Source organism: Hakea prostrata, chromosome 2, assembly GCF_041222555.1.
Source record: "Hakea prostrata isolate BN-2017 chromosome 2, UWA_Hpros_2, whole genome shotgun sequence".
Classification (NCBI taxonomy): Eukaryota; Viridiplantae; Streptophyta; class Magnoliopsida; order Proteales; family Proteaceae; genus Hakea; species Hakea prostrata.
Window position 1 is genome coordinate 18,710,188 of NC_142601.1, and position 23,426 is coordinate 18,733,613.

The 23,426-nt window shown below is 38.3% G+C and overlaps 1 protein-coding gene across 1 annotated transcript; it reads right to left on the bottom strand.

Moving 5' to 3' along the window:
* Positions 1 to 239: 239 nt before the first annotated feature.
* LOC149023946 (DEAD-box ATP-dependent RNA helicase 8-like) lies at positions 240 to 22,531 on the bottom strand. Its single transcript, XM_089144377.1, has 9 exons — positions 22,043 to 22,531; positions 21,228 to 21,288; positions 12,427 to 12,661; positions 5,568 to 5,806; positions 2,872 to 3,123; positions 2,609 to 2,789; positions 579 to 667; positions 426 to 499; positions 240 to 330 (listed from the first exon to the last, which is right to left on the bottom strand). Exons 1-9 carry the CDS (start codon positions 22,264 to 22,266, stop codon positions 252 to 254), a joined length of 1,434 nt encoding a protein of 477 aa, XP_089000503.1. The 5' UTR covers positions 22,267 to 22,531; the 3' UTR covers positions 240 to 251.
* Positions 22,532 to 23,426: the final 895 nt, after the last annotated feature.

A 23,426-nucleotide genomic window follows, 5' to 3' on the forward strand; every position in this document is an offset into this window, starting at 1 on the left:
TTTGTACATGAAGCACAATTGAGATGTGCTAGAGACCTCTGGGAATCCAAAAGGGTTGGCTGGTCACAAGTTCATCAGTTCCAGTGACATCTGCACCACAACAAATTGGAGTTACTTGTTGAAGAATCATAATTTTGGAAGAAGATGATACCTAATATGCAAAGAACTACACCTGGACATTGTTTTGACTGAACTTCCATGGTGAATCCTCCACTTCTATGAACCATGTCCCTTGGCAGCCTAATCTACTACTATTTGCAGTAGATAGCTTGGTCAATTTGTGGGGGAATTTGCTTGATTTCAGTTCCAAGTTCTCGCTCAAACCTATATCTGTCAACAGACCACAGAAGATGCAGTTTAAGGGGTACATCAGCCTCAGAAATAAATACGCAGAATATCCTGTTTTTTTATGGAACTGCACTTACAGGTTAAACCGGTCCTCATATGTGATTAAACTAATAGCCAAACCAAGATGGCCAAACCTTCCAGATCGACCCACCTGTTAGAAAATGTTTCAGGAAAGACAGAAGCTCAATATACATTCAAGCTGAAAGAGAAAGGGGTATATATACACATACTCTATGCAAGTAAGTTTCAGAAGTCTTTGGGAAATCAAAGTTGATGACAACATTAACTGCCTGGATATCGATTCCCCGAGTGAATAGATCTGCCCAATAGAAAGGAAAAAGAACCCCAATGAGAAACCTCACATAATGATAATCAGGTTTAAGAACCAAAAGGCACAGACAGCTACATAACTCTAAGCCTCTTCGACAGAAAATTTAACATTCAAAGAAAATGGTTTTGTGCTTATGTCTAGCTAGAACAGTAACATGGATGAGAGTTTTCATAGTAATTAAAGTTACATATGGAATGCATTGAGTAGCCTATATTACCAAAGCCTGTCACTTCCAGAAATGGCTTTATAAACAATTTAGACTATGGTTAGGCCTCACTTTTAAGAAACCTATCTTTTATGAGAATAACATATACTGATACGGAATGCAAGAGAAAATGCAACAAAACCATACCACCAACCTGTCTATCTTGGTCTCCGGGAAAACCCAAATACCAGCTGCCTGATTAGCCAATTCAACAAGGAAAGCTTGCAAAGTGCAGAAGTACTTCATCATGTCAGAATAACAACGAATGAAGAAGGGAGATTTTTACTAGAGGCCATCCAATTTCTCAGTTCTCAGGACTAACAAGGTGGTATCTCTGGCTTGATTGACAATATCTATGCAGCAAGGACTCAAAAATCAGAAACAGACTGGATGAATCACGTCATTTGAAATAGAATCAGCAACCCGACCTTGAATTCAGCTGACTCAGAAAATGGTATCCTGATAGAGTCTTGACTGATTCCAGCTCCTTCCAACCGATCTGAATTATACTGGAATCCGTGAAGCCTTGCTTGGAATGGATACTTCAGGAAAACTGAAAACCATTTAAAATGCTGGGGTATGCAGGTTGAACTGGAGAAAATAAAAAAGGTTCTCCCTATAGTTTGGCCATCCTCATCCTCTGCACTGTCGTGGTTGAGGCAAAATCAGGCTACAACAAAAACTTACCATAAAAATACTATTTTACCCTAGAACTTCCATAAAAATGTGAATCTACGAAACACCAATCCTATGAGAACTCTGAAACATTGTACTGCCAATTAAGGAACTAAGTCCACTAGCAGTTCACCATAGTGTACCCTATACAGACCATACTTTGAACGTATGCAAAGTTGGGTATCATAAAAAACAGACTTGTGCTAGTGACAATGTACATAGAAGTGTAACCCTATGTACTTAGCGTGAGAATGAAGTTGTAAACTTGTAACACGAACTTATGTGCTCAACAGTCCAAGCATTTGAATGCAATTAGACTGAAAACTGTAATAGGAGAAATAAGTAGAGACGATGAAAAAGGAGGGGAAAAAAAGGAAGAGCAACCAAGCTGCTGGTTTCAAGGTCCAGCTCAGCTGAACTGGGATTTCTGTGAAGTCCCCAATCTAGAATGAATAAAATTAGTGGATATGCACCAGAACGAGAAGCAGCCAGCTGCACTGAAAACTCATCTATCCAGTCCCAAACACACTTTAGGGCACACGATATCAATGACCTGACTCAGCAAATTCCTAGTTTTAAGACTGGAAAGTGTAAACCTCCACTGAAGGTTATAAGCAATCATTTGGTATCTGCCGATTCTAATTGATATGCAAAGTATCTTTAAGGTATTGATACCATACCATACCTTGAAGAAATTTGGCATCACTACATGTAAGAAGCTTAATCCTTATCTAATCAATTAAATGCACTTGCCTTCTTGTTGCCTTCTCGTACTTACTTCTTGTTTTTAATCATTATATGTATTATGCTTATTAATTATTTGTAGTGTTTATGCTTCCAAAATGTATTTTGGATAATCTTAAGCATTTTCATATTCATATTCATTCTTGACTATTCCAATATGTATCTAGAGTTTCTGGTACTCTCCTATATAATATGCCACATCTCCTATGATCATTTTTACAATACAATACCCAATAAAAGACACTTATGACCTTGCCTCCACATAAGTATTTTCTTCTCACATAAAATGGCATAGTGACCCTTACCTGAGCAGACAAGATTTCTGCAGGCACCATTACGAAAGTCATGAAAAACCCGATTTCGATGAGATTGGAGCATTTTAGCATGGATGTAGAAGCAAGAATATCCCAGTTCAGTGATTTTCTTCGCCAACAACTCCACACGATTGACAGAGTTACAAAAAATTATAGATTGGTTTATTTGGAGCTGAAAACAAGAGACTATTAAGGTTCCTCCAAATTTGCAGATCAAACTGAAAAACACATTCAAAATGGAATTTAAACCAAACCTTAGAGAAAAGAGTATTGAGGCAATGGACTTTCTGTCTTTCCTCTACAAATGCATAGTACTGAGTTATGCCCTTGAGTGTCAGCTCATCCATGAGATTGATGACATAAGGTCTTGGCAGAAACTTATCTTTGAAAGCCTTCACAGTGATGGGGAATGTTGCAGAGTACAACAAAATTTGGCGATTCACAGGGAGAAAAGTGATCAAGTGCTCTACCAACGGTTGAAACTCGTGAGACAGAAGCTTATCAGCCTGTATGATTAAAAACACAATAGATCCCATCTAATAAACATGTGATCTTATATTTAATCAAAATTAACAGCAGTTGATAGACATACTGATGGCCAATTTATATATGTATGTACACATTTTGCATTCACAATTTACATCTTGGGTCCACAACAAAAGAAGTAACCTGTTTTAAACAAAGGAAACTAGTAAACTATGAAACAAACCTTAAAAAGCAAATAATCTTCTGAAACTCCTTAACCAACTCTAACTCTTGCAAATGTATCCTACTTTCCAGATGTAAAAGTAAAATGTACTGTTACCAGCATAAAATAATATTCTACTAGGCCTATGGTGTTCCAGAAACCAGTTGGGTTGGGAGGCAACATATCACATTGATCTTCTTGTGGTGCCTAAAAGAGACAGTAAAGTACCCCATTTTGGTGGAAATTTCAAAAATTTTGGTCTTGACCAAAACACCAAAACAAAACAAGTTTTCTTAAACCTTGGTCTAAACTAGAGATCTAGTTCACAATTAAACCAGAGTAACACAACCCACAGGAATTGGTTTCCTTTCTACTTTTGATCAGAACACTGCAACACTACTGCATCACAAGGCAAGGAAAATTAAGATGGCGCCTACCTCAAACATAAGTTATTGTATAAAGAGGAATTAATGCAGCAGTTCCTTGGCCGACCCAAACCCACTTTGATATCCAGATGGAGATCAACAAGGTCCAATTAAAATTTGGGTTTAATAGGATATTTAATTTATTTGGTTTGTTCAATGAGGTTGTCTTGTCATTTTTATTTTAGAATACCATTTGGGGACGGATGTGGGTTATGGTTTGGAGTACTCAAGTAATCATCGTTTATTACAATGGAATAGAAAATAACTACTAGAAGCTTGATCTAGTTTGTGCATGCAAACCCCCCCCCCCAACAAAAAATCAAAAAATAAAAAAAAAGGAAAAAAAAAATTTGCTTCTTCATATTCAATTTCTCCTCCATCCCATGCAACTCTGATTCTTCTCCAGGTTTCTCCTTTTTCCCCTCAACTTTGCCTTCTTCACATTTCTCTCTCTCTCTCACCCCCCCCCCTCCAAAAAATAAATTAAATAAATAAATAAAGGCATAAAATAGCTGAACGGCTGTGTAAATATTCACCAAAAAAAAAAAGAACGGCTGTGTAAATAAATCCTACCATTCAATCTATTGAATCAAATCTAAACCGCTTATGATGGACGATCCATATTTAATTCTATCAAATTTAAAGGTAAGATTTTTAAACCGTTCGTCCAAGCAATTTACACAGTCATTCAGCCACCACAGTCCCATAAATAAATAGGAGTGTTCTTGAGTAAATGAATATTAAAGGGATAATGAATCTTTATCCTCCCCCTGAAACTCTGATTCTTCTCAGGTTTCTTCTCTCGATCTTCTCCTTTCCTTTTTGACTTTCTGTCCCTCATTAGGAATGAACTTGTATGAATGCAACTAAAGGTATCTACTTACAATTCACTACTTAAAAGCAATTGAAAGGAAAATTAAATACTAAGACCATAGCAGCAGTTATAACAATAATCAGGGTGGTAATGTAATGTCACAGACTCACATTTCAGTTCAGATCCCCATGATACAATTTCATTCAATAAAGCTTTTGTTTCTCCTCTGTTACAGACATTCTGCATCATAGGATGGGGATCGGTTGCCTTAATTTAAGAGTGGATTCTCTTTAACTCGGAAAGGTGGACTCTCCTAGTTATAAGGTAGATTCCCTACAGCTATACTACTTTTTAGCATTCAGTTTCCGAGCAGATGTTTTTATCCCAATCAAGATTCAATAAGGAAGGGCTTCGACACTCATGAAAGTACAAACGGAGGACGGGTGTGGGTTTCCCTAGCTAGTCAATTACCTTTGATCCTGATGACCCAACCTTCCCAATTCCCAAAGAAACATAGTTTGACTCTTTTTTAAGTCACCCTTAATATCACTCTACAGAATCATACATGAGATTTTCATCACATACGGCTCTTCATTCAATTCTTTCAAAGTCATTGGATTCTTTTCCTCATCACTTTTGGCCCCTGCCCATAAAAAAGCCTAATGTTGCACATTGGATCAGTTTTGAGTCAGGCAGGTAGGGGCAGGTCACAGGAACCAGCAAAAGGAACATTCAGCTCGACCAGAACACTAATAAATACCAAGACTTAACAATATTTGATTGACCACAATACTGTATATTCCATTTGCCACTTATGTTCGAAGGGAATTCATTAGAAGAATGTTTGCAAAAAAATGAAAATGGTCACAGGGAGAATATATACACTAAAATCTAGAGAGCAACCACTTTTCAGTTCACGAGTATTTTGAAAGTGTCAGAATTGCATTGAAGACCAACATATTACAGAATAATTTAATTTTTTATCCCAAAAAAAAAAAAAGAATAAGTGATTTGATAGCATACCTCATCCATGACAAGCATTGAACAGTCTTCCAGGATGCAAACCCCCTTTTTCACAAGGTCAAGTATTCTACCTGGGGTACCCACAAGTAAATGAACTGGCTGATATAAACGCATGATATCATCCTTTAAGCCAGTTCCTCCTGTAGTTACCATTACTTGAATTTTCAAATGCTTCCCGAGCTCTTTGCATACTTGTGAGGTTTGAAGCGCCAACTCCCTAGTAGGTACCAAAATAATAACTAGAATATGGCGCAGTAAGAATTAGAATTCCAACAGTTTGAAAGAGCGGGTAATGCAGCCAAGGAAGTAACTAAGGCAGAAAAATATCAATAAGAACTGTCAAATGTTTAGCGCACATATACCACATCATTCACAGAAAAAGCTACAGCATTCTACACCATGATGCACCAAATTACTAATGGAAGGTTGATATCTTATGTTTCAATAAAAACCCTAGAATAGTCTAAGGTCCAATTTTATTTATTTTTGGTAAAAACCCTGGAATAGTCTAAGGTCCAATTTTCAGGGTACATAAATTTGGTAGAGCAGTTATCAAGTGAACAGGAGTGGTGAGACAAGAAAGAACAGAAATTATGAGAAAAGAAAATATACACGCATAAACTAAGGGTTTTTTTTTTTGGGGGGGGGGGATGTGGTGGCAGGGGAGAAGCACTTCTACAAGGATCATGTTCAAAGAACCAAAAAGTCACAACAACAACATGTGCAGCAAAAAATTGAAGCATTTGAGCTAGTTCTATTTAAATGGAAAACCTCTAAGCATATCTTGACATTATGATTGTAAGAACGATTGTCAACTATCAGATACCTAAAAAGAACTAGTAAAGTGATGCATATGACCTCTTGAAATAAGACTCCTGGGAGAGGTTTAGGACCATTAGGGTAAGAACAAAGGCTCTAGCGTGAACTCGAGATAGGAAAATCCATAGCTTAATTTGTTTATTTTTTTCCAGTCTTTGAGGTTTCCTTTTGTACTTGTACCCTGATCTCAGTTTATAAATCAGAGTTTGCTTTGGATGCTTACACACAAGAAGTAAGGTCTCCGAGGCTATTACAGTATCTTCTTCTTCCTCTTCTACCTTTCACCTCCTCTGTTTTCTTTTCTTTAGCATTATCTCTCTCTGATTTACATGGTATCAGAGCAGTAGGTTACAGTAACCATTCCAACTTTATTTCCATCTGCTCCCCATTTTCTTTTACCTCGTGCGTTTGGGAGCGTCTGCTTTGTCCATGATATATGCCCCGAGTTATCTAAATTGGATCTCATAGCTCTAAAATGTAAGTTTGTTACTCTTGTAGTCAGAAAGGTTATTGATGTCATTTGTTTGAACTTAAGAAATATTTTGTCTCTGTTGATGTTTCCTTCTTTGAATCAACATCTCTACTGATGATTCTATCTCCACCCTTGATGATGATGTCCCTGTCACCATTGTCCAGACTATGTTCCACAGGCAGTTGTTTGTCCGCAAATTCTGGCTGATCAGATGGATGCCTCAATTGTGTGCCAACAATGACACCACCTGGATGCTGCCCCCTCCTGCTCCCACACCTACTTCACCAGCACCTTCTTACCCTGATCTGGAGGTAAGTTCTCCCCCTCCTCTAGCTGACCTTGATGTACCGATTGCCCTTTGCAAAGGCATTTAAAATTGTGCTCAGTATCCTATTCCTAACTTTGTACCTTGAACTAAGTTATCATCCACATTCCACACTTGTTTTCTACCTTTGAGAATTATCCTCTTCCTAAGATTGTTGTAGAAGCCTTTTCTAGTATAGAGTGGACAACTCCTATGATGGAAGAATTGTCTGTTTTACAAGATAATCAATACTTGGGATGTGGCACCTTTAGCATCTGGGAAGGCCATTGGGTGTCGTTGGGTGTATGTAGTGAAAGTCAACCCCAATGGGAGTCTTGCTCATTGAAGGCTAAACTCATGATGAAGGGGTACACCCAGTTGTATGGTGTGGACTACGTAGAAACCTTTTCTCCCATCGCTAAGATGACATCTGTCAGAATCTTAATTTCTTTGGAAGCAATGTTTTATTGGCCCCTATATCAACTTGATGCTAAAAATGCTTTCCTTAATGGTGAGCTCCACAAGGAAGTTTATATGTAGCAACCTCCAAGGTTCGTTCCTCAGGGAGAGATTGGTATGGTGTGTCATCTGGAAAAGACTTGGTATGGCTTAAAGTAATCGCCTCAGGCATGGTTTGACTGATTCAGTTTTGTTGTGCTGGATTGTGGACTTCATTATCATGACAGTGACCATTTAGCATTTTCCTGTTGCTCTAGTATTGGAAGTCTGTTCCTCATTGTCTATGTTGATGCATTATTATTACTGGAGATGACTTTAAAGGAACTGATAAGTTGAAGTTGTATTTGCAACAACAATTCCAGACTAAGGACATGGAGAGACTGAAATACTTTTTGAGTATAGAAGTTCCTCAATCTAAAAAAGGGATCTTATTGTCACAGTGAAAATATGTAATTAATTTGTTGACAAAGGCTGGTATGTTCTAAGCCTTTAAATACTCTTATGCATCCCAATGTGAAGCTTATGCCAGAATATGAAAATATCCTTGATGATCCAAAAAGATATCGAAAGCTTGTTGGAAAATTGAGTTACCTCACTAATGACTTGACCTGGATGACATTGCCTTTCCAATCAATTGACAGTCAATTTCTGCCTGCTCCTAGGACATCTCATCAGGATGGAGGTCTAAGAGTATTAAGGTATCTTAACAAAGGCTCCTGGTTGGGTTGGGTCACCAATCAATAGGAGGTCAACTACAGACTGCACACTGATTGGTGGTAAATTATATCTTGGAAGAGTAAGAAAGAGGCCATTGTGGTTAGGTCAAGCATAGAGTTCTGAGTATGGGGCTATGGCATAAGTCATTTGTGAGTTGATGTGGACTAGACAAGAGTTGAAAGAGCACTCATCTATAACAGCGTGGTGTGATAATCAGATGGCTATTCATGTTGCCACTAATCCTGTTAATCAGATGGCTATTCACATTGCCACTAATCCAATATTTCATGAACAGACAAAACATATTAAAGTGAACTGCACTTTGTTCATGAGAAGCTGCAACAAGGGTTAATTTCTCCAGCACATATTCGTACAGAACAGTTGGCTGATTTGCTCACAATGTCTTCAGGGACTGCCAACCACATTTGTAACAAGCTGGCCATGTTTAATCTTTATGCTCCAGCTTGAGAAGTGTTGGAGGGTAAAATTGGAAGAATAATAGCATCTCAAGTTAACAAGAACTTGAAACAGGCAGCTCGGTAGCTTAATTTGTTTTCAGTCTTTGAGGTTTCCTTTTTATATTTGTAGTCTGATTTCAGTTTATAAATAAGAGAGTTTGCTTTGGAGGCTTACACAAACACATAAGGCCTCCTAGGCTATTGCAGTATCTTCTTCTCTTTTTCTACCTTTCATCTCTTTTTCTTTTCTTTTGCTTCACTGCTCTCTAATTTACAAGGACAAATTTAAACTAACGCAAAGCTCTAAGACTCACTAAATTCTTGTTACTAGAACCATAAAAAATGACCATAATTAACAGATCGTGTTCCAATTGCATGATCTTGATCCAGATGACCCATCTGAATCCACCCATGTGAAGGCGTGAAGCTACCATGCTTAAGTTCAAACTTAAGCAATACAGAGGCTGAAATAAAATGTTCTTTATCCATAGAGGCCCAAACAAATGTAAGGCTTCATTAACGTTAGATGTCATCAGGATCTTGTGAAAATATTTCCATGTTGTCATCTACTCATGTAGCATGTCCATTCACAATATATCTACACAGCTTAGAAAAATACTTGAAAAATTAACTTAGATCAATTGGTCTGATGCCCACAAAAAACCATGGAAAATTCAATACATGGTGTGCCACGAATGCTGATTTGCAGCTAATCCAGGGAATTCCCTACAAATAGCCAAATCAGTCCTTCGTGTGATCAAGGCAAGCTTTCCTTAACGGGTCCTGTAGGGCATTGTAGCCCCACTGGTAACCACCAAAACACATTATCATGTGACTAGAGAAGATTGAAGACAATGCACGTCAAACAAACAGGTGTAGGCAAAACACAATCCTTGATCCAGCGTAACTGAAAGTCCTCCCAGATCCTTAACCATGTGAAGAACAATCTGATCTGCCACGGTTTATCTTTTCTTTTCTTTTTTTTTTAAAAAAAAGGTACATAGGGACACGAGGCTCCTGCCACTGAAGGGTCTGGGAAGGATCACGATATACTCAGGCTTAACCTGCTTTGCGAAGAAGCTGTTTCCAGAGTCAAACCCGTGACCTCTTGATAATGATGGGGCAACCTTACTGTTGCACCAATGGCTGACCTCTACCACAGGAAAGTAATCACCTTCCATTTTTTCTAACCCACAATGACAACACAACACTTAAAAGAGCAAGAAAAAGAGAGTAAAACATAGAACCTACTCTATCTTGAAGGGATTCCTCTTTTCACCCCCTGGGACACGCAGACTCTAGATCAGTTATAGTAAAATCATTATAAGCCACACACTTTTGGAACTATTAAGTGGTATGTAATTCACTCCTTCACCAAGACTGAGTTTTACACTTACGTATTTTGCTTCTACACATGAGAGGAGCTTGTCTTTTTTTGTTTGGTCAAAAGCTGAAAAGAGGAGCTTGTCTTTATCTTAAAATAGTTTTGAATTAGATTAAAGTTGAAAAAGTTAGTTTCTATTCTTGAAGGGAAACTAATCTGTAATTGGCCATTCAAGCCCCACTTTCTAAAATAGAAAGAATATGGTTAATCAATATTTGCTTTGTGCAATATCTGGCTACTGCCTTCCTTCCCAGTGAGGGATTTTAATCTAGTATTTCAAGTCTGGTCAAGGTTTCATGGTGGCTCAAACTCAAGTTGCTGGGATCCTTAGAAGTTGTAAGTCTAAGGTGGTAATCGAAGCTTGGTGTTTAAAATCCAAACCCCTACTGTGACTGGATTCAGTCTATTAGATTAAAAGTTCTTCTTTCTCCCAAGGCTGTTTTCAAGAATTGACTGTGAGAGTTGCTGCAATTGATGATCGGCATTAGAAAAGTAAGTTTTCTTGAAGAGAAGCCCTAAATGTAGCCCCCCCCCCTCCCAAAACCTTCTAACCTATTTGATTCCCCCTCATCTCCAACCCTTTCCTCCGAAGCAAAAGACTTTCAAACCGCAGCCAAGGAGCCTCTCAACCTATTGTTTCTCTTGAACCATAAAGCCCCATCTTTTCCTTATCTGATCTCCATTAAAGTCCTAACTGTCCTAAACTGGAAAATACAGATCTGTCCATCACATTTAGGTCTCATTCTAAAGGAATCATCTTCCCAGATCACCTTCTTTTGGCCCTACGTACATCCCCTAACTCCCACTACAAGCCCTTTGACCCTTCATCCCTGAAACTCCTCAGCTAACTCTTAGGTTTCAAACATCCAACCATCAGAATTGACTGAAAAAGTTTTCCCTAGGCACCTGCACACTATTCCTATAGCCCCATCCCCCACAGACCACTATACACTATAAACGGCCTCTACCCGTTTGACATTCAAATCCTTTACTCCCTGCTGGTTCTGTTTTTAAGATCCAGGAAGAACTGGCCCTGCCCAACCAAGGCTACATCAGAGTGAGTCAGTTCCAATAAGAGGCAGTGTGCAGTGCAAGACACTATCCCTCCTTTATCCTTGTTTGTTTCTATTTTATTGTTTTCTGCAAATTTCCATGCATCTGAGAAGCATTCAAAGATCCATAAAACTGCTTGAATTGCTATGAAACACTGATGGTGACTGGTCTTGCTGATACATCAAACCTGGTGGAAGATCAAAGAACAAATCTGGCACCTCTCTCAGTTGATGTCCAATTGCAGCAATCTGAATCTATTGGATTTCTAGATGTGTTCATCAGATTCTGCTCGGATTTTAACTCTCTAATACCAATTTACTCCTTTAATGGTAACTTGAATTTGCTCTGCTGGTGCTGGATGGATTCCTAATAATCAGTAAGTAGCCATTCCGATGTCTACTTTCTAATTTTGAGATCCTGTCGTAACTCAAAATTTGACGATCAGATTGGTTTGATGTTCTAAAAAGTGGTTCAACGCCAGTAGACCTACCCTCATTAGGGATATCAATTCCATCACAAAACTTAATTGCTAATTTTGCAATCACTCACTATTCTGAGTTTTAATCGTATCTCAGGATTGAGCAGTTAGAACCGGGGGAGATTTTAGGAGGCACTCAGATTAAAAGCACTTTTGCCTTGGTAGGAAAACCAGCCCCATCCAAGGAGCTGACTTTTATTTTGTTACTTGCTTTCTTTCTGGCCATTGAATTGTTTCCTGACCAGCTCATAGAACAAAACTGTTACGGGGTTTTTCTGCTTGGCCAGACTTAATTCCAGTATACTGTTAGAAACATACCATGTCCAAACAACTTGCTGTGAGGTGTTAATGTTCAGTTTTGTTGCAGAGTTACATTCTGTGATCTGCTGAAATCATTAGCGGATAATCCTATGGTAAGAAGTTCTAAATGTCAAGGACTAGTCTTAAATTAGCTGCTGTCAGAAACATAAAGAAACCAAATCAACATAACTCAGAGCACAGGAAAAATAAAAAATAAAAAGGATACGCCTACTGCTATTTTCTGGATTAAACAGATTGAACCAAAGGCCCAACATGTATAGAACCCAACCCAGGTCTAGTTTCAATTGAGAAGCTCACTTTTACTGAACTCTGCAAAAGATATCAAAGAAAGACAATTTACCATGCCACAGCATGGTTTTATATGCAAACATTATTCATAGGGAGGCGAGCACACCTTGAATAGAATTTTTATTTTGATCAATCTTTTCCAGAGCAGGAATGCAGAATGCAGCAGTCTTTCCGGTCCCATTTTTCGCTCTTGCAAGAATATCACTGCCAGTCAATGCTATTGGGATACTTTCTTCCTGTATTGGAGAAGGTCTTTCAAAACCCTTTTCGTATATGCCCATAAGCAGTTCCCGTTTAAGAAAGTAGTCCTCAAACTCATTTCCTTTGGTAGCCGTAACATCCTAAAAAGAAGTCGGATGTTTCAATTAACATGGAAAAAACATAATATTATTGGACAACAATAGTATTTAAACAGAAATTCAGCAGAAAATGGAAATTATCCTCAGATAGAATTGAAAGGAGAAAAAAAGTAATAAAGCAAGCCCCCTTCATCCAGAAATTCTTTCCACTGTCAATTGTCAAAAGAAATAAGACAAAAGAGCCCGCAGTGGATATCTTTTGTGTTACTTATTAGCTGCTGACTTCTGATAACCTTAAATAGATGGTTGATCTTTCCTAGATACATGTACAAGTTTTACTGAAATGTTATACTTCCTACCCAAATATGGCCATGTTTTCAACCGGGGGGGGGGGTTGTTGGAAGAAGCGCCAACTTGGCGAGATATTGGTCAAACTCAGTTTTTTGAACCACAGGCTAACCATGATCCAGCATGCCTTCAGCTAAAACACAACAGACACGTAAATTAGAGGTGAACGGTACAACTATGATCTAAGAGAGACAGGGAAGGCAGCTACTCCTATCGTTGTTCAAACTAGGTTAGCCAACCTAGAATATACATCCCAACTAATCATATCCTTGAATGTAATATACATAAAGAATCCCAAAAATATCAGATGTCTGCCTTCATAAGATCCTATATGCACTTCCAGAAAGAAAATCAAATTTTCTGATGCTTGCTCAAGACAAATGCAAGAAGGCATGTTCTAGCGCAACTCCCTTCAACAAAGGAAGGACATCCATACCTCATAAATGAAAGGACTATCAAGGATAAAATAATCCATATCCTACACAAGATCAACATAAGACAGACACATTTGAAGATGTGGACCTGGGAAAAAAGATAAACTGCATGAATATGGTCGAAAGGTCCAACCTGTAAGAAGTTTCTAATTCTTGGACATACATCTCTCCCTCCAACAGCCCAAAGGAAAAAAGAAATTTAATTCTATAAAAAAATAAAATTGAGATTTGACTGTGAAAAAACCAGATCTGTCAGTGTGGCCTTCTATCCACTCCCTCCCCCAACAAAAAACCAAAAAAAAAAAAAAAAAGTGATCTTGGATGGATGGCTCAAGCAAGGATAGGATCTGGATCAGACTTCATGTTTTCCAGCAATGCATATCAGAAGGCAAAGAGGAAGTGGAACCATCCGATCAAAAATAATAGGTGAATGGGGCATTGTCCACATTGTGGCCATAGAACAGCATTGTTGAAAGGATCTTTGGTGTGCACCGTTGGATCACAGTTGTTGGAGGATCTTATGTTGTTCACGACCAGAGGATTTTTGTTCTGCATCGCTAGATGCAATAATGATTGATGTTGAACCATTCCAGGGCATTCCATGTGTCAAGGACACTGTTTTCCCTTTTGGTCTGGTTCAAAATGATTAACCCAATTAGGCTGAGCCGGGTTTTGGCTAGATTGGTTTATCCTATTTGACCAAGCCAGATATTGGCTGGACCATTCTTAAACCAGAATGATGAACATGTTGTCCTTTTACTGATAGGACTCATCAGACTATTCAGGGCCGGAATAGTGACAGTAACCCATATCTTACCCTGGGTAATAGGGTGCCGGTATTGCCGTCATGACTTACATGCCATTTTTTGATGCCGTTATGGCTAACAGTTTCCCAACTTCTCATCTTGGGAACTGGAAGGATTGGTCAATTGGCATAAGGCATTTTGCCTTTGCAATATTGGTAATCTTCTTGAAACGTCCACGGCCTCACTCGGGTTTGCTAGCAACACGCACAAAGGGGGAGGAAGCCACAGACTCGGTGAGAAGATCATCTTCGTCATCTTCTTCGTCATCCAGTGAATCCTGAGCATGTTGTCCAATATGGCAATGGTGCATCAAAGAGTCATTGATGGATTGTTCATAGTCTTTGTCTTCGTCCTCTTCGTCTTCATCAAGGGCCGCAATTTGTGCTTCAAGTAGAGCTTGTTTAGCCAAGAGCTTGGCCTTTCTGCTGTTGGTAGATGAAGCCTGAGAGATTGTTGGTATTGGTTCGAGGCCTGTCAGAGACTTGATGAGGGCCGGAGTGCTGCATTTGGATATGTCGCAATTATCCCACCATTTGATATAATAAGATCGTGCAAGACATGGTATTGTCCATTCATTGTTAGGTGCAGTTTTGGTGACTACACTGGTTTGTTTAGCAATCAAGTAGTCCCAATACATTATCCATGTGAGTTTGCAATGGACAAAGAATCTAAGCAGGTCAGGTGTTATGGGGCTAGATGTTGTATGCTGGCAAAAGATGGTATATATATATATATATATATATATATATATAGAGAGAGAGAGAGAGAGAGAGCAAGAGAGCGACTGGTGTAAATCCCCCAAACTTATTGAAACAGTGGAGTTTAGGGCTCTTCTATATTAGATATTTGTCATGGCATCTAGGCAACCCAAGGCATTGGATGGGGGCCAGGACCCAAAGTGGCAACAAAAATTCCGGCCCAGGTGACCAAGGCAACTCTACTTGTCAAGGCAACTGAATGCCAAGGCAGTCAAACAGACGATGCTTTAATAGTCCTCGACAATTTCCTCCAAATCATATTGCAGATAGAAAAGTTAATTTTAAGGCCTGCAGCTTGCCCCTCGTTTTGTATTTCTCTCATGGTTTCTTGTTTCATGGTTTATAGGAAGCACATTGAATGCATTTAACTAGCATCAGACTATATCAATCCCATATTGCATGAAACGTTTTAGAAAGAAAAAAAGACGTGTACAGTATTGATATGTTGGGCCCGAAACAATATGATACTTAAAATCTAGTATCATGACCACTTCACGATGTCACAAGTCCTAATAAACTGCCTGTGGCTTGCGCAGCGGGTAGATGTTAGTGTTAAGAAAGGTATGAGCTGATTTGAAGCTGTGTGCTGACAACATATCCTATATATAAGTTCTCACAGAAGAATCATTGAAAAACTTGAAGAATCTGACATTTATTAAAAAGAAAATTCAACCATTACGTTGCAACTTGCAAGTAGCCTTGGCATGGATGGTAAAGAGATGCCTAACATAAAAGTTTATTAAACTGCTTGATATGGAAGAGTAAGTCAAAGAACCACGAGCACTCTATCAGAATCTATAAATAAAATTTTAAGTTCGTATGAAAATATAATATATTCAAGTTTACTCTTCCTAAAACTTTCATAAAATATATGTATGATTTCACCAAAAAATAAAATAAAATATATGTATACTTCTTCCAATTTCTACCACTTTCTGTTAACATGCCCACAAGAATGGCGATTGTGCTGCAAACTTTATGAAGAATAAATGGGTTTTACTTAATACAGACAAGTGTAAGGGGCACACACTTGCATACTAGTATTTGCACAGGCATTTAGTTTTTTTAGCGTTACCCATTCGTAAGTTCACAAACTGGACTCTGTTTCTAAGACCTCCGCATATCACTCAAGCTAATCAAGTAACACAGCATATATTATCATTAAGATTTTAACCCTAAAGGATTGTCAAGTTGGCAAGGGACCTTCCTTAAGGAAGCCTGAATTTGACTCCACACAACCTTGGGGCTACTCAAATGAGGTGCTTCATGCTCTTCACTGCTTTGGGTGAAAGTTGATTGGTTTTTGTTCAACCCCAGTATGACCTGGTCCATGTGGTTGTGGGGTTAGTATGGACTTCTGGGACTAGTCAAGCTAAAGGCATCAATACCCCCCAAAAAATAAAAAGAGTTTAGACACAACTCAACTTCATCTCCTTCTTGCAACCTGCAACTTCATCCGAGACAAACATCCCATCTTCAATCATCTCCTCGTCAAGAATATGGATTGCAGATTCTTTTTTTAGGTCTTCAAAACCAACATGCTTTCAGATATCATACTCGCGACCAGCAATCTATAATCAGCGACTCCGATTCAGAAGTTTTCTTGGTTTATTTCGATCTTTTCCAATGTCAATTGAAGCAAAATCCATGGCTTCCCCTCTGTTAGTTGTTTCAGTGCAACACTCTGCTAATGCTATTCTCATTGTTGGCTAAGCCCGACCTGGAATTGCTGATATTGATGCAGACTCCATAGTTTTTGGAGGTAGAACTAAGTTGTAGGTTAGATGTGATGATCAAAAGTCACAGATTACCTGGAAAGGACTGTGGATTGCTGTAATGAATCCAATTGTGTTCTCCTTTTAGTTGCTAATATCAACACTTGCTAAATTCCACTGTTTCCTCATCCTGATCTTTCTGACTGGTGCCTGTTCTCTTTTCTAATTGTTAAAATGTAGTATAAGTAGCTTTATGCAGTTATATTCTTTTCTTTTTTTTTGGGGAGGGGGTGATGGAGATTTTTTTCATGCTAGGGGTCTATACTTTTATATTAATTGATTCAACATTATCCAACACTGAATGCCACTCAGAAGACCCTGGTAGTTTGAACTGTTTTGATGTAAACAACCAAAAGTAATGGCTTGTGAACCTCCAAGTGGGCCTGAAATTGCTGATATCAATATGGACTGAACAAAGGTTCTGGGGGTAGAAATGTAGCACAAAATTTCACGATTTTTCGGTGAAATTCAGTGAGTACTGAACGAAATAGGGGCCAAAATGAGTTTTTACAATGTCTCGGCAAAATCTTGCCGAAAATCTAATAAGTATCACAAGATATTTAGATAGAGTTGCTTTATAAGAGATCATTTCATTGAAATTTCGCTCAGAAGGGAGTGAAATTTTGACATAGCTTCCTGTTGGGTGTTTATGTCCTCCAGAGTCCGATTTTTGTGATCTTTGAGTCGATCTTGTCATTTTCCACGTATTCTTGCATGGATCTTGCCAGCAAATGCGTGCATTGTGTAGAGCTAGAGTCATTTCAGTCAGATCTTGGAGTTTTTCACATCTAAGGTAAACCATTCTTCCCAAACTAGATTATTTTCAAAATACATGTTAGGAAGTTGTTGGATGGGAATGGAAATAATATATGTTGAACATCATGGGCCAATCTATAAACTCACAACGTCGAAATTTTTCTCTCAAAGTGGATTAATTTTTTATTTCTCAATGTCAAAAAATGTATCTTCCTACACATCAAATGTAAAAAATAGGCATGATATGTCTTGTATGGTGATGGAATAAAGATATGTTGAACTCCATAGGCCGATCTACGATCTAGTCGAAATATTTTTCCATGCAATAAATAATAAAATTTTATTTTGCGAAAATTAGAAAATATTTATAAAAATTATAAATAATTATGGAAAATAGGGGAAAAGGTGTTGAAAGTTATAGAAAAATATGAAATGGCTCTCTATGCATTCCTAAAGTGTTGTCCAAGTGGTTTCATCGCCGGTTTTTCCATGGGTAGTGAATTTTATTGCCAAAAAAATCAAGAAAATCATTTTATGCTAAAAAAAAAAATGTAGGCAAGGGAAAAATTACTAGCTAGGTACATTTTTTTTTTTGTCTAAAAGAATATTATTTAGATGTTGTTCAGCAACTTATGCAATCATTTTGTGGATGCAACGATGATAATGTCTAAAAGTAGGAGGCATGTAATGTTGCAAATGGAGAGGAAGGTGGTTCACAGGGCAAAGAGCAAGGATAGGGTGCCGCTCCCAGAGTGAGGGGTGACCCTGCATGGTAGCACCGCATGTCGATTGACGGTAATAAGGCAAGGACATATTACAACTTCTATGGCTAAAATTTTTTAGGTGGCATTAGTAGGTTTTTAAGGCACATCTCACCGGCCATTCGAAGTATGTTCAAGTGGGCAACAGTGTTTCAGCATAGGTTGTAAAAGCAATCAAAGAGCTCGGAAAGGAGGTAGGGAAGAAGAAGACAGACAAGCAGAGAGTGGCTAGAGCACTAGCTGAGGCAGTGAGGGGGTCTTCTATTATCTTATTGATTCTAATTCTAAGGAGGACAATGTTGATCCCGTTGATGTCCATAGAGAAGAGAAGGCCAAGAAGTAAAGCGAGGCAATGGCAAAGAACAGGCAGTCGCACCATTAGGAGCAGGAGAGGACCAAAGGCAATGCAAGAACTGATCCCTCTAAAGCTGCAGGAGCTAGACCATCTGGGTCAGGAGGTGAATTGGCATGTTCTAGTCACATATTCAGAGGAATGCTCTTTCTCCCTCAACAAATTTTTCAAGGTGACCGGATCCAGATGTTTTTAGGAAGAAGGGGGCAAAGCAGCTAAAATCTCAAGGGCATAGAAGAACATGAAGGGCAAGGAGAAGGAAGCAAAGGCTAAATGGATTGGTCTACAACACTATTCCAACCAACAATGCAGGGGCCCTATTATCATATCAGTCCATGATTGACACGATCGTAGAGATAGGTCCTTATTACCTTGGCCCACCACTCATGAGGTGATGAACAAGTGTCTCACATAGTAGGAGTAGCTAGAGGCTTACATTGTAGGAATGAGGCTCTTCTAGGAGACGTATGGATTCACCATAATATCTAATAGATGGACCAGTCCAATTAAAAAATCCATCATCAACTTTATGGTATATTGTGATAGGAGGACCATCTTCTTGAGATCTGTGGATGCATCCAAGCAAATGAGAGACCACAAGAACATCTATGGGCTTTTGCATGAGGTGGTGTCTATCGTGACAGATAACGGCTCTAATTTCAAAAAGGTTGGTCAGATGATAATGCAATCTATAGAGTAGAGTGTATTTTTGACGCCCTGTGCAACCCATTGTCTCAACCTCCTATTGAAGGACATTGGGAAAATATGGATTGTGGAGAGCATAGTGGAGAGGGCTAGATAGGTCACAAACTTTATATATAATCATGGCTATGCTCTTCAGAAAATGAGGCAAGTATGCGGGGTGACATAATGCGAACCAATGTCATAAGGTTTGCCACGAACTATATCACCTTAAAGAGTATCGAGGGCAAGAGAACAAGGTTGAGATCCATGTTTGCATCTCAAGCTTTGTTTGATTATACAGGATCCAAGACCCCGAGAGGGCGCACAACATAGGGTACAACATCATTAGATGAATTCTAAAAAAAGGGGGGATAGTGTTGAAGACGATGGACCCTATTATAAAGGTCCTACATATAGTGAACTCCTCTATGGAATGGCCTACCATACCCATCTGTACATAGCCATTGAGGCCGTACGGCAGGCAAACCAAGAGGCTACAAGAACTTTCTGAAGATCATCAATGATAGGTGGACTATACATCCACTGCATAAGGCTGGTAAGTAAATATGCAATTCATTAGTAATTCATTCACTCGATTTTCATGAAAATCTTATATATAATGTGAGTTTTTAAATTGTGCAATCTACTATCTAAAACCCAACTACCAGTACAACAATCATTTGGGGTTAAACATGGAGCTGCTTGAGGCAATGATGGCCATGGTGGCTAAGTTGGAGCCGGACTCAATGCTCTAGTCTCAGTGTAACACTGAGGTGAGAATGTTAGATGTGATGATCAACTCATTTTTTTATCTTTGATTTCTTGATTTATTTGAACAAAGTTTGTCATATAGGTAGGTGGGTGAAGTTTCTCTAGCTTAACAAGGGCACTTAACAAGACCTCTCTATGATGCATCTTTACTTGTTACTAACGGTTTGCATAAACAACGAATATAACAGACCTGGCCTTTGGGAAGAACCTTGGTATTTGCACTATGATGGTTCTTTGTCATTGTTTCATCCGGCCAAGAACAAGGTCCTTTGCATAGTATATGTGTTATGACTTGTGATTGAGCTTTGCAAGGTGGACAATGTTGGGAAGATGACTCTAAATTCTTCTTTTATTTAATCAGAAGCATCTAGCCAAACATGTGTATCAAAATACAACATAAAGTTGCAGGGCTGGACATTCCCATATGGATGTAGTAGATATCTTTTGACTTTTATAGTGAGAAAGTACTATGTGGATGTCTTTTGCATACTAAAGTGAGAAAGTACTTACTCCCACTATGTCAAAAGGACTACTATGGTTTGGTATATTAGACTTCAAAAACTTTTTTTAATTTCATATATATAAATGATATTTTTTGTCATAAAAATGATTTTTAAGAACAAAAGCTAACAAATGCCAATTTGTTCCATGCCGCTCTCAAACATTCTGAGCACAGGTTTTACAAAACAGTGATCAAAACATTGTTCCTGATGAGAATGCCAGAAAACAATTCTAGCAAAAAGCGCACTCTCAAGAAAAACCGTTAGCAAATAAATACTAAATCTTCTAGCCAGTGTGTGATATGTAGGGTGTGAACTAATACAATAATGATTTTCCTCAAGATTATCATCCTCACAAGACACATCCATCAAATCTAGCAAATCAACAAGGAATAAGGAAGTAGCTTTGAAATGAAGGAACATTTTGGAGACTACAAGGCACCAAACAAAACCAAATGGAACACAAGTCAAGCACTTGCATGGAAATGGAAGTTTTGCTCAACAACAAAAAGTTACAGCACCAACCGATGTCCAATCGGCTGCATTCTACGTTTGAAGAGATCAAGATCAACTCATATGAAATTCTCAGAGCAAAGACAGACCAAGAGAATTTACCAAGCAAACCCTAGTTATTAATGAGTCTCAGCAGAATCAAGGTTGTACCTCTGTCTTGAACCGGGTATCTGGGGGCGGAAGCTTCAGCTGAGCCTTCCAATTTTGTGAACTGGGAAGAAAATTTTAAGAATAACAGAAAATATGACAATTAACCAAGAATCCGTCGGGAAACAGTCAAGGAGTGCAAAAGCAGCTAAAACGTAATTCCAGAATAATTTATACAGTTCGACAAATGCAATTGCAACAGATAATCATACAGTGAGTAGAAAAAGTCAGAATATCATCATCTTCTTCGTTTCTTGTTTTGAAGAGGGAGTCTTGGGGAATTAAAAGCATAAAAACCCACTATAAGCATTTTTCAACCGAAGCAACTGAAATTGATGACAAGAAGATACCCAAAAAAAAAAGAAAAAAAATAAAATTGTAAAAGCAGTTCGGGGACATGAAGCCTCACAAGATTAATGAAATAAAATATCAAGATGGGAAAAAATTATGCACTTAGTTAAAAGCCCGTCAAAACCCAAAGTTTACGACAACAGCTGATCCCTGTTGCAAATTGAGACTAGAGGCAAATAACTAATGGAAAAGACAACCTCTATGGATCAATAGCTTCGAACAGGGTAAGAAGAGACAACAACAAATCCGAATAGGCTGTCGTGGGTTCGCAAGAGACAATATATCAGAAACTCAAAATGTAAGAGCTCGCCTGGGTAGGCTTTCCATAAGAAATTAAAAAATAATCCAAATAAACTCGAACAATGAGCAAGGATGGTACCTTAAGTCGATGCATTCGCCTGGGTAGGCTTTCCATAAGAAATTCAAAAATAATCCAAATAAACTCGAACAATGAGCAAGGATGGTACCTTAAGTCGATGCATTCGGATTGAATTCTTTTTTCTTCTTCCTTCGGATTTGTATCATTAATGGAAGCAGTTTCGACTTCGGCCTGGTTGCGTCGAGGCCATTGTTGTTGCCAAATATGATGTAGAGTGGGTTGCAGAGGATTTCTGTGAACGTAATTCGGTTGAATGTACCGATAACCAGGACCATGCATGGTCCCAGGACCAAATCTGCCTCTTGAATTCATTGCCGCAAACACCTCAGATTTGCGATTTCTCGACTGTATATTCTACTTCTTTGGATCTGAATTCTTTCAAGGGTTTTATCGGATTGTAACTGTAAATGGTTAGAATAGAAGAAATGCCTCAGCGATCTTTGTTCAGTTATCCCTGGAATTTGCGATTGGTCCGGGTAAGCTCAGAGCCTCGGACCTGGGCACAAGAAATGAACGTAACATGAAAACCGAGAAGAGGACAAGAACTCATCCTTCCGGATTAAAATATTTCCACGGTTTCATCTGTTGGGTTCGTTGTGCGCCAAAGGCCCAAAACAGCGGGAACGTACGTACAGACCATTCCACCCTTATTGAAATTTAAAATCTTATCCAAAACTTGCCTCGTTGTCTCGTTTTATCCGGAAACGGGCGTTGATCTCAAAGTACCATGCAGTAGAACTATTTGGACCGGCGGACGAACCACGATTAGTGTGGAAAAAAAATTCACACAGTAGTGCACTTTTATACTAAATAATTGGCTGAGATTTAAAGCTTGATTGTAAATTTGAAAAGTTCAAAATAATATTTTAGTTTCTTTGCTTTTTCAGTCAGCTATCTGGCATATGTGCACTACTATGCACAACAGATAATGTTTTTCCTTGTTAATTTACTTTTACACTACTTTTATTTAAATTAAAAAAATAAAATAAAAATTCATACCCACCTTCTGGTTCCATTTATATCGGATACATTTGTAATTATTTATAGAAACAAAAACATATGTTTAGGCATTTGATAAAACTTGGTTTTAGAAGCAAAAATATTATTAGCAGGAATTATTATTTTTTGAATATCAAATTACATGAATACCCTCCCTAAACTGTTGCACTTAAACTTAGCCCACCCCTAACTTTTGCTTCAAGAAACAAATAGTTGTTACATTGAACTATTTTTGAAGCAGAAATTTTCATAAAAATTACCTAAAACAATATAGTATTATCACATGGTTTTTAGCCAATTTTATGTTTCTTGAAGCAAGAAATTTCATAAATTGTTTTCTGGTGGGATATCAAAGGGGTCTTTGAGTTTTCACTTGTCTTCCAATAAAAGAGCATGAAAGCAAAAACAGGGTGGTGGAGACCTCAAGGGGTTGGCTCAGCTAGTTAGCTGTCAAAGACCAATGCCTCATGATA

Coding starts and splice junctions, on each gene's coding strand:
- LOC149023946 (XM_089144377.1), bottom strand. CDS start 22,266: ATGAATTCAAGAGGCAGATTTGGTCCTGGGACCATGCATGGTCCTGGT. Junction 21,289..22,042: donor TCCGAATGCATCGACTTAAG/GTACCATCCTTG, acceptor TTTTCTTCCCAG/TTCACAAAATTGGAAGGCTC. Junction 12,662..21,227: donor ATACCCGGTTCAAGACAGAG/GTACAACCTTGA, acceptor ACTTCTTTTTAG/GATGTTACGGCTACCAAAGG.